At 58.3% G+C, this 11,544-nt stretch overlaps 1 protein-coding gene across 1 annotated transcript; it reads left to right on the top strand.

Annotated features, from left to right (window-relative positions):
• The first annotated feature begins 515 nt into the window (after positions 1-515).
• On the top strand, positions 516-9,133 carry ZP1 (zona pellucida glycoprotein 1). The gene is given in 17 exon segments (XM_021689794.1): positions 516-546; positions 2,884-3,005; positions 3,302-3,395; positions 3,398-3,541; positions 3,544-3,612; positions 3,742-3,882; positions 4,686-4,873; positions 4,946-5,043; positions 6,504-6,577; positions 6,580-6,630; positions 6,713-6,841; positions 6,844-6,901; positions 6,990-7,082; positions 7,084-7,144; positions 8,410-8,491; positions 8,633-8,752; positions 8,994-9,133. Coding segments are annotated over 17 exon segments (1,695 nt in total).
• The last annotated feature ends 2,411 nt before the right edge of the window (positions 9,134-11,544 follow it).

Raw genomic sequence — 11,544 nt, 5'->3', positions numbered from 1 at the left:
TAGCATAAATGATGCTATTTTGGGGCCTGTTGCCTTGTTTTTAACAACAGTTAATATGTGAGAGATCTGGGTGAAGGGTGTAGGGAAATTATTTTCGGTAAGTCTAAAATTATTTCAAAAGAAAAAGTTTAAAGCCTTCCATCGTCCTTTAGGAAAAACCCACCTCACCAGCCCTCCCCCCTCCAGGGACCCCAGTCGCCTGAAATCCACTGTTAGCAGCCCTATGCCTTTATCGCCCCAAATTCCCTCTGCCTTAACACGATACCCCCACCCCTACCCTCTGTGCCCCCCATGCTTCCGCCACCCCCACCCTGGCCCCGTGCCTCAACTTGCCCTGCCCCCAGGGAGACCCTCCAAGCTCCCCCCACCTACGCTGTAGTCATGGTGAAGTTCAAGCGCTAAATCATTACCACGTGGGACTTGTCACACCCATTCTTTGTCACGTGCGTCTTTCTGTCCACCCTGCGAGCACTCTCCCCAGTTCACTAGCAGGGAAATGAATCCCAGAAAGCGAAATGTCCCGGCCACGGCTAGAAAGAGGAAGAGGTAGGGGTTGGGTTGGAGCCAGACTCTTGACTGAGCCACACGCCACCCAGCTGCGGCGGCTGACACTCCGTGGCGTTCGCTGGCGGAGCTGGACCCTGCCAGGCACCCCCCACAGGAGGCCGGCGGTAACGAGGCCTTGGGCGAGGCCTTGGGGCTGCCTGGCCCACGGGAAGCGCTGCTGCCTGTGAGCCAGGCTTCTTGTGGTTGTTAATGGACTTTATTTCTCAGAATGGTTCCAGATTTAGCACAGAGGTCCCATGGGCCCCGCACCCTGTGTCCGTAGGGTGACCCTCTCACATTTGGGCAGTAGGTTTATTACAGTTAATGAACCCCTGTTGATCCACTGTTATGAACCTAAGTCCGTTTTCTTAGCTTTTACCTCCAGTCCTTGTTCTGCTCCAGGGTCCCATCTGGGAGGCCACAGTCCGTTTCTTGTCCGTTCTTGTGATTTGTCACTGGTGACAGCCATGCCCCGTTAATCGCCCTGATCGTCAGGAGGGCCCCGTGAGGGGCTTCCAGTCTGTCTGCTGGCCTGTCACCCCATCTGTCTGCCCACTCTCAGGGCAGGGGCAGCATCTCGACCTCTGGGGTCTGCTTAGGCCCCCCCCCCCCGAAAGCCCTGTTACCTGACCAGGCCCGCTGCCCACCCCCCATGGCCCCTGCAGCTTCTGGTGGCCCCAAGGCCTCGGTGCAGGCAGGAGGCCCTGGAGAGCCAGCCTGGACAGGGAGGGGACGACGAGGGACTTGGAACCCGCCCTTCGGCCCCCCTGCAGCCACCTGTACCAGAAGCTTCCCTCCTTTCCACCTCCCAACCAGGATCACCTGGCTGAGCCCCGCAGAGCTGGCCTCAAGGCCCAGCTGTAAGGCGGGAAGTCAGGGTGAGGGGCTGCTCTGGGGCAGCCCGTCAGGGTCCCTGGCTGGGAGGGGCCTTCCCTGGCCTTCAGGGCGGGAATTTCACCAGAGCCCCTGGTGGCCAGGCAGGGCTCCTCCAGGTGGGCGCCCTTTGCCCCTCAAAGTTCCCACTTGCCACCTCCCCCATATAAGTCCTGGGCCTCACCTGGGCGGGCGGGGGCTTGTGGAGGTTGCTGTGGTTTGTGTGACGGCAGGAGCCTCGGCCGGGGTAGGTGAGTGTGGCCGAACCGTGGTCCCCACTTCCCGGGGCTGCAGTGGCGGGCGGGGACCCTTCCCCTGCAGCAGGAACAAGAGGAGAGGCCTCTTGGCCCCCGCTCCCTCACCACGCTGGGGAGGGGGGAGCGGGAGGGAGGGTAGTTGCCATTCTCCGTTTCCCTGGTCACCCAGGGAAGTGTGCACAGGCCCTCTTGCTGAGATGCGGTCTTGATTCATGGGGCCCAGGCTCCGCATCTGTGACCGAGCGAGCGAGCTCAGCTGACGCCCAGGCGACTGGCCCACAGACCGCTCTGAGTGGCAGGGCCCTGGTGGGCCTGGCCTGGTGTGGAGAAAGGTTGGCGGGGGTTCAAAGGAGGATTTGAATCTGCAGCTTCTAAGCTCTGTGTTCTTGAAAAACTTACCTGATCTCTCTGAACCCATTTCCTTATCTGTAAGATGGGAATGAAGACCCCCCCAACCTTGCCCCGTGCACTGAACAGGAGTCCCGGGGGCATGCCTGCACCCGGGGAGCGCCCTGGTGCTCTGGGCTGACAAGAGGGGGTGCACCCCTAGCATGCGTCCCCCAATGACTGCAACAACCGGTTAACCTGGCACATAACCTACAACATGCCAGGTTCCCCTCATTCCGCCCCTCATCGTGTGCACCTGGCAAAGCTCCCGCCCGGCACCTCAGCAGCGTCCTCCACAGAATGTGCGGAGCCGAGGTTACGGCAACAGGTGGAGAATACCCAGCCCGGTGCCTGAGATTCTCCTAACCTTTGCGCCCCCCCCCCCATATCTTCATTCCTGCTTGCTGTTGTGTGCTGTTAACCAGGAACCGTGGCTGGAAAGGTCAAAGACCAGCTAAAGCTATTCCCTTACAGACCGTAAGCTGGTAGCAAAGCTAAGGCTAAAGCTGGGGGCTCCCACTCCCGAGTGTGGTTTTCTCAGCAGATGCCAACAGCCTCTGGCTTCACCCTTAAACGTTGTTTGTTTGTTTGTTTGTTTTTAAGATTTTATTTATTGCCACAGAAGGAGAACACAAGCAGAGGCGGATGGAGAGGAAGATGCAGGCTCCCAGCTGAGCAGGGAGCCCGATGTGGGGCTCGATTTCAGGACCCTGGGATCATGACCTGAGCCAAAGGCAGATGCTTAACTGAGCCCCCCAAGTGCCCCTCACCCTTAAACATCTCTGATGCTTCCCTTCCCTCTTTCTCTCCCCTGCCCCAGATGAATTTGGGAACCGGTTTGAGGTAAACAACTGCTCTGCTTGTTACCACTGGGTCAGCACCAAGCCCCGGGCACCTGCTGTCTTCTCTGTGGGTTACAAAGGCTGCCACGTGCTGGAGAAGGTGGGGACCGCTCCTGCTCCAGGCCCACAGTGGGGTGGGGGCTGGCGGGTGGGCACAGCTTGGAGTCAGCTGGACCTCACACAGCCTCAGGCTGGAGAGGGAGCTCACCACCAATCGCTGTGCTTGTCACACCTGCCTTTGGGCTGGTGGGTGGTGGGTGAGGGGGGCTAGGTCCTGGGACCAGCCCACAGATCCGCTCCCTGCCTGACCCCCCCACACCTCCGCCTGGGATGCTGGGCGGCCTCCCCTCGCTGCCTCCCTCACCCCCCCGCCATCTCCCTCTCTCTCACCTGCAGGATGGGCGCTCCCACCTGAGGGTGCTCATCGAAGCCATGCTGCCCGATGGTCGAGTTGATGCAACACAAGATGTCACTCTGATTTGTCCTAAACCTGGCCACGCCTGGACTCCGACTCCCATCCGGCACTACCCATGGGCTTCTCCCTTCCCAGTCCTCAGGCCCGGCCCCTCCGCCCCATCCCAGAGCACGGCTTTGTCTGTGCAACCCCTGCCTTGCCGTCCCTCGGACCTGGACCCACCACCCATCCCAGGTTAAACCCCAGTGGGGCACCCTGGAACACCGGGGGGTGGACGAGCCACCTTACCCAGGTATGTAGGACTCTGGACAGCCTGATCGCCCTTGACTGGGCTCAGGAAGCCAACTCCCTCCATTGCCCTGGAAGTCTGCTGCCCGGCATGGCCCTTTCTCACGTCCTCACCGCTCTGTCCCATCCCCAGGTGTGCGTCTGACTCCGGGGCGGTGCCAGGTGTCCTCCAGACCCATCCCCTGTGGAGTGAGAAGTTCAGAGGAAGCCTGTCTGCAGGCGGGCTGCTGCTTTGACAACAGCGGAGAGGTTCCCTGTTACTATGGCAACACAGGTAGAGCTCTCCACACCTGAATCCCGAAGCGCCAGGAGGGCTTCCTCCCCCCTGCCCCCCTTCCCCCAGCGCTGCAGCTCATCCCACCCTGTTCCTAGGAGAGCCTGAGCCCCAGAATGCCTGCAGAAGGGACCTTTAGATGGGGTGCCCGTACAGCCCAGCTTGCTGATAACCATCGTTCCAGGGAAGTAGTAATAGTTGTTTTTGTTCATTTGTTTTAAGATTTTGAGAGCGAGAGAGCATGAGCAGGGGGGAAGGGTCAGACAGAGAAGCAGGCTCCCCGCTGAGCAGGGAGCCTGACACGCGGGGCTGGGTCCCAGACCCTGGGATCATGACCTGAGCCAAAGGCAGACGTTTAACCGACTGAGCCACCCAGGTGCCCCATAATAGATCTGTCTTTACATGTACCCCTACCTTTCGGTCTAGAACATCCCAGTTTAAGTTTACTTTTTTTTAAGTAATCTCTACACCCAATGTGGGACTCGAACTCACAACCCCAAGATCAAGAGTCCCATGTTCTTCCAACTGAGCCAGCCCAGTACCCCTGGGACAGCCCAGCTGAGAGATAAACTCAGTGGTGCTTCTACTTCTGTAGTTTCTTTTGTTGTCATGCAGGAGAAAATCTGGGCCCTTCGAGGGGGTTACTCGAGCTAACACTGGCACAAAGAGAGTAAGAGAATCCAGGTCTCCCGAGTCCCAGGGCAACACTTAAATACTGTCACCCAGGCCACCCCCCATGTCCATGCGGCACGGACAGTAACCTCAGGGGCCTGACTGGTCTCTTTGATCCACCTTTGTCCCAGCAACTGTCCAGTGCTTCAGAAATGGCCACTGTGTCCTGGTGGTGTCCCGAGAAACAGCCTTGGCACATGGGATCACACTGGCCAACATCCACATGGCCTGTGCCACCACCAGCTGCTCCCCAGCCCAGGAGACCGGGTCCTTCGTGGTCTTTCGCTGCCCGTTCTCCCACTGTGGGACCACGGTCCAGGTAGGAGTGGGGCCACGGGCGGGTGCCCAGGACCGCCCCCTGGGAGGGCTCACCCAGCTGTGACCCCCACAGGTGGCCGGCAACCAGCTCATCTATGAGAATCAGCTGGTGTCTGACTTTGAGGCCCAAACGGGGCCACAGGGCTCCATCACGCGGGATGGTACCTTCTGGTGAGGGGGAGCCTTTCTGGAACAGGCTGGGCTGTGGGCTTGGGTGTGAAGGGGGCACAGATGAGCTTAGGACAGGCTTTGGAGCCATCTGGGTTCATGTCCAAACTCTGTTCCCTGCTGTGTGATCTCAGGAGAGCCTCTGGGCTCTTCAGGGCCTTCCCTACCAGGCAGGGAGGATGGCCCTCGGTCAGGGCTGATGGGAGCCTTAACTGGGGTCTGCCGGCACCGGACAGAACCACTATGGTGCGCGGGCAGGCCGGGGTCCTCGGGAGCGCTGGCCTTCATCCCTCCAAGAACTAAACTCAGAAACTAAGCCTCCAGCACCCGCACTGAGGCCCCTGGAGAAGGCGGAGGCCGGGAGTGTGGTTGTTGCTGCCTCTTCCTTTCAGAGGTCACGAAGCCACAGATGAGGCAGGAGATACCCGGGAGCGGGAGCTCTCTGAGGGGCTGCTGGCGGCAGGAGCTCACGGGGGGCCTCTGGTTGAAGGGGCCCCTGGGACCCGCGGACTCCGGTGGCAGAACCACCCTAGGTGCCTAGGACACCAGTGGGGGTGCCCTGAGGGCAGCTGTGCTTCTACCCGCTCCCTTTGAAGTGCAGGGGCCCCAGCGCCAGCCTCCGCCTGGGCGCCCTGTCAGAGCTAATACATTTGGGTACAAAATTCCACGCTTGGCCCCAAGTGGATGCCCAGGGGTCTTTCTCCCCACCTTACATGCCACAAGGGCTGGGGCAGGCTGCTTGTGTGCGGGTCCAAATGTCTTTTGCTTTAAAATTCTAAGTACCTACAGGCCAGAGGGTGGAGGGATAGGTCCGCTGTGCTTTAGACCCTGGGATTTAGGAGCTGGGGGAGCTAGCCAGAATTCAGGGCTCCAGGGACTCCCAGAGGAAGGGAGCAGTGAGGGGAAATGGCTAGAGCCCATAGGAGTAAGCAGGTGGCTCCTCAGACAAGGCCTTCCGCTCAGGCTGGAATCCCCAATGCCTGTGAGCACCTAGTTTGTGCCAGGCCCAGTCTCCAGCTGCAGGACATCTTCCCCAGGGATGCCCTGCCCAGGCGGGAATGCTCCCTCTCCGAGGTAAAGGGAGGGCCCTTCTGGAGGTAAAGGTGGACGGAGTAAGATGGGGTCGGCTTCCCTTGCAGAACACAGGGTGCCGGGCATGGGCCCCCACTAAGAGTGTGTGGTGTCACTTAGGCCAGCAAGAGACCCCAGTCCCAGTGGCCCACCGTCTACCACTGCGAGGACCATGACAACACTGGGGGGCTGTCTGGGGCCAGCTTGAGCTGTCCTGGGCAGATGAGCAGGCAGGACTCAGGTCCCCCTGGTGCGTGCTCGGTGGCGTCCGGCTGCCGGGCTGGACCGTGCCCTGCTTGCTGCATCTGTGTAGTTGGTGTCTGGTTTGCTAAGCGAGCTGGCCTCCATGACACTGTGTCCTCTCCCCTGCATGCTCTTGCACCTGACCTCAGGCTTCACGTGTGCTGCGTCTTCAACACTGGTGATTTCCTGCCACTCTGGGCGTCCATCTTCCTGCCGCCCTCGCCAGCCCCATGACCCAGTCCGGCCCCCTGCGGCTCCAGCTTCGGATCGCCAAGGGCACGGGGTCCCTGGGCCTTCTCTTCCTGCCCTGCGTCCCCCCACACAGCCCACCGAGGCTCACGAGCCCCTTGCCCCGCAGATGAGACTTTCCGCTCCTACTATGGGGAGGGGGACTACCCCCTCGTGAGGCTGCTGCGCGAGCCTGTTCCGGTGGAGGTCTGGCTCCTGCAGAGGACAGACCCCAGTCTGGCCCTGCTGCTGCACAGAGCCAGGCCGCCCCCGGCGCCAGCACCCTGCAGCAGCCTCAGTGGCCCCTCCCGTCCGACAGGTGAGTGGCAGTCGGGGCTGCAGCTGCCCCAGGGGCTCCCCCCACCTGCCGCCCCTATCCCTCTGCGGCCTCCTTCCTTCCTTCTCAGGTGTCCTTTCGACGGTGACAGCTACAGGTCCCGACTGGTAGCCTTGGATGGGGCAGAGCTGTCCTTCCCATCCCACTACCAGCGCTTCATCGTCCACCTTCGCCCTCCTGGACCCCGGCTCCCAGAGGCCCCTCCGGGGATGGGGAAGAAGCGCCGCGTGCCTCTTCATGCCCGCTCCCCCTCTGTTCAGTATAAGCTAGTCCCCTAGGCGCTCCAGCACCCTGCGAGCTAGAGGTCCCAGACGGGGCTTTGTGGCGGGTGATCAGCCCAGAGGCGACCACAAAGCTTCAAGAGGGAGGAAGGAAGGGAGATGCCCCAACCCTATATCTAGACCCTGGTCACAATGTTCTAGAGTGGCTTTGCTTCTGACTCTAGAAATAGCACGTTCAACGTAAATCTGCTTTGAATATTTATAACCGAGCAGCTTCTCTGGTAGGTAAATGCATAAACTTTGGGTATGTATTTAGGGTTTGTTGTTGTTTTTTTTTAAGATTTTATTTATTTGAGAGAGAGCACGAGAGGGAAGAGGGTCAGAGGGAGAAGCAGACTCTCCGTGGAGCAGGGAGCCCGATGTGGCACTCGATCCTGGGACTCCGGGATCATGACCTGAGCCGAAGGCAGACGCTTAACCAACTGAGCCAGCCAGGTGCCCCTATATTTAGGTTTTCTACAGAACACACAAATTGCCCCCATAGGCCACAGGCTACCGTATAGCTTGTTCTGCTGAGCGGTGCCCACCTCTCACATTGCTACACACAGGCCTCTGTGTATGTAAGGAGCTGCGTGTTCGTGCACCAGATGTGGACAGACTTCACTGGCTAGCCCTGTTAGGGTGGCTTAATTCTGTCTCTACTGTGTGCCTCTCCTGGAGCCAAGAGACCCTCACCTGCTGGATGAAGATGCATCTGTTAGTTGGGCCTCCAGGGGCTGGTTCAACTCCATCCACGCCTCCTGCTTCTACTCCTTCTGGGAGCTGTCCCTGGCCTTGTTTCTGGAAGCAAGCGTGCCCTGTCCCCCACTTTGGCCCCCCCGGTCACTGGGGCATCTGCCCCTGCCGCCTGGTGAAGTGCCCCTCCTCAGAAGCCAGCACTCCCCGGGGGCGGGGGGGCCTCTGCAGTCAGGCGAGCATTGGTGGAACAGCCAAGGGGTGGGGCTTGGTCATGTGCAGCATTGCCTGCCTGCAAGAAACTCCCCTGCAGACTTGGGCCGCAGAGAAAGAGGAAGGCACACCTGCGGCTCTGACCCTCAGCAGGAGGGGCTGCAGTCTTGGTCTTGGTCCACCGGGCCAGACCTCCATCTGCCTGCCTGCCTGGCAGCAATGTGGACTTGGCCTGGGTCCTGGACCCTGGGTCCCTGCCCTGGTGCTTCCTACTGTGGGTCTGAGCCAGCCCCATGCCCTGGCCTTCTCTCTTCCCACCAGGTTTACTTCTTCTGCAGCGTCTCTGCCTGCTCCCCTTCGGGGCTGGGGACGTGCCCCACTGTGTGCAGCTCTGGGCCTGCGAGTGAGTCTGGGCTGGGACCCTGGGGAGGAGGAGGGGACGGGGGCGGGGAGAGGCTTCATTCTTATGTCCACAGGCCTGTTCCTGGCTTCCGGGCAACCAGGGGCTGGAGAGCAGGCTAGACGCCACTCCTCTCCTGCACAGGACAGCGACGATCCTACGCTCCCCACAGCAAAGCTGCCAGGCCCCAGAACCTCATGAGCTCTCCAGGGCCAGTGGGCTTTGAGGATTCTTCCAGGCAGGAGCCTCTGCCGGGGCCCACAGGTACCAGGGCTGTGGACCGGCCCTCAGGCCTTGGCCCCCGTGTGTTGCCAGGGGACGCTCGGCCATAGTATGGGCAGGAGATGGTGTAACAGCAGTCAGCAGGGAACTAAGCAAAGAGAGGCAGTCCACCTTCTGTGTGGACAGGCAGCTCTGCTGGGCGTGTTCACAAAGGTCCGGGGGACGGAGACCGTTTGGAGGGGCCACGTTCAGCCCTGCAAGCCTTCAAACCTCTTTCCGGCAGGCTCCCCCGGGAACGCCAACCCGGGGCCTCTCCTCTGGGTGGTCCTGCTGGTGGCTGTTGCCCTGGTCCTGGGGGTCGGTGTTTTCATGCGCCTGACCCGAGCCCAGCGCAGGAGTTCCAGTGAAGGCAACGGAGGGTGAAGGGGCTCAATAAACCGCCCTCTCAGGCCTACTGAGCATGGGTGGAAAGCTGTTTGTGGCGACTAGAATGATTTCGTCTTCGAAGGGTTTTCCTTAGCCTCGTCCTGTCCTTTGAGAAGCGTGGCCTCTTCTATGGGTAGTACGTGCCACACTCCGGGTAGAGTCCGGTGTCTTCCAAGACTGAACTTGGGAGACTTTGCCTCTCAGCAAGGAGAGCTGGCATTCCAGAGAAAACCAGGCAAGCTGCTCAGCTGCCCTCGTGGCTCAGGGGAGCCCAGATTTCCTGAGGCCGAAAGAGCTCTTCAGTCCTGCTCTGAGCCTCCCAGCTTCCCGCTAAAGGATGCTGGGCTACTGCTCTCAGCCCCAGTCCCCCCTTCCCCTCCCTCGCCCCCCAGGACTAGGCCCTGCCCCGGTGGGCAGAGCAGCCCGTTGGCCTTGATGCTGGCTGCCACAGTGGGCACGGCCACCAGACAGGTCGATTGACGGGCTGCTGACCTTTGTTTGCCCATGTAGGACCTGGGCCCTCACCTCGGACTTGGCAGCAAAGACCTTTCCAGACTGACATGTAGATCTAGCAGTTGGAAGGGGTGAGAGGTGGGAGTAGGGTTCAGCCTCTGATGAAGAGATAGAATAATCTGGTAGGGGGGTCAAAATCTGGCCTTCGACTTTTTCTGAAGGTCTTTGGTAGGCATGAGCTGTGAGAGGAAGCGGAGGCACTCAAGTCAGGCCAGTGGCCTTGACACTGGGCAGGGACTCCTCCGCTCTGGCCTACTCCCTCTTTTCTGTCTTTAGGATACCGGTCATCCCCTGAGAGTCCCAAGCCAGGCTGCTTCATTACAACCCTGTTTCTGGCTCTTAACTAGCTGTGTGATGTTGAGTTACTCAACTTCCCTAGGCCTGTTTCCTCATCTGTAAAATGGGGAGAATACCCATCCCCACAGGGGTGTTAGAGAAAATTAACAGCTAAGAATCTTGGGGCCGCTGGGTGGCTCAGTCGTTAAGCGTCTGCCTTCAGCTCAGGTCATGATCCCAGGGTCCTGGGATCGAGCCCCGCATCGGGCTCCCTGCTCTGCAGGAATCCTGCTTCTCCCTCTTCCACTCCCCCTGCTTGTGTTCCCTCTCTCGCTGTGTCTCTCTGTCAAATAAATAAATAAAATCTTAAAAAAAAAAAAGATAAGAATCCTTAGAATGGTACCTAGCTAGCACTCAGTAAATGTTGACTGTTATTAGAAATTTTTTCTCCTGCCCCAAACTTAATGCTTACTTTTTTTTTTCTTTTTTTAATATGAAGGCCAGTTTATAGCCCAGATGAGGAGGGGTAGGGGGAAACGCCACCCCTCAGGCTTTTGCAGCTGGAGGTGGCAGAATAGAACACTCTGGCCAGAAGATCCAGACACTTGCTATGGAAGTTAGCTGCGTAGCTTCCCTTATCAGGGCCCATCTTCCCATCTGTGACTGGGGATGGCCAGTCCTGTCCACCTTCCTGGCCTGTGCAGGGGGCAACAGGATGTATTCCTCAGGGCTGGTGTGAGAGCATGAGGATTCTTAGCTTGGTGTTGGCTGGAGGAGCCAGGCTGACTTGCTCTTAAAGGGGTCAGGGAGCTGGCAGTTCTACCCGCCACCCCCCCCACCTCTGACTTCCTCTTCTCACCACTGCCTTCAGCATCGAAGCTCATGTAAGCACTTCAAACTACGTGGAAGGGTAGTTCTGTGAATCACACCAACGCTGTGTTTAAAAGCATGATTCTGTAGATACCAAATGGAATCACATTATGTAACAGATATATCTCTCTGGGGTATTTTTTACCACAAAGGTAGACATCTTGTATTATTTCCTATCACTTTTAATAGATGCCTTGTCTTCCATGTTGTGGTTAAACTGTGATATATTTTATTTCCTTTGATGGAAACCAAATCTATTACTCATGCTGAACACTGGTTATCCTCACTTAAGCATGTAATTCTTTGTATATTATTTTCTCAGAAGAAGTTCTTAGATAGAAGGGGCACAGCTTTTGACCGGGCAGCCCTGTCAGGCTCTGTGGGGACACGGGGGTGCCGGTGCCCCCACAGATCAGCATCGTGCTAAAGCTTTGCCACCCGAGCATCCTCAGCCAAATAGCATTGCTGATCTAAACTGTACCTCTTTGGGGGCGCCTGGCTGGCTCAGTCGGTGGGGCATGTGACTCGATCTCAGGAGTGTGAGTTCGAGCCCCACTTTGGGTGTAGAGATTAATTAAAATCTTAAATATACTTTCTCAAAAAAAATGGTTTTTGTTTTTTTAATTTTTTTATTGTTATGTTAATCCCCATACATTACATCATTAGTTTTAGATGTAGTGTTCCATGATTCATTGTTTGTGCATAACACCCAGTGCTCCATGCAGAATGTGCCCTCCTCAATACCCATC

This window comes from Neomonachus schauinslandi, chromosome 11 (assembly GCF_002201575.2).
Source record: "Neomonachus schauinslandi chromosome 11, ASM220157v2, whole genome shotgun sequence".
Taxonomy (NCBI): domain Eukaryota; kingdom Metazoa; phylum Chordata; class Mammalia; order Carnivora; family Phocidae; genus Neomonachus; species Neomonachus schauinslandi.
This window is presented reverse-complemented; position numbering and strand designations above follow the sequence as displayed.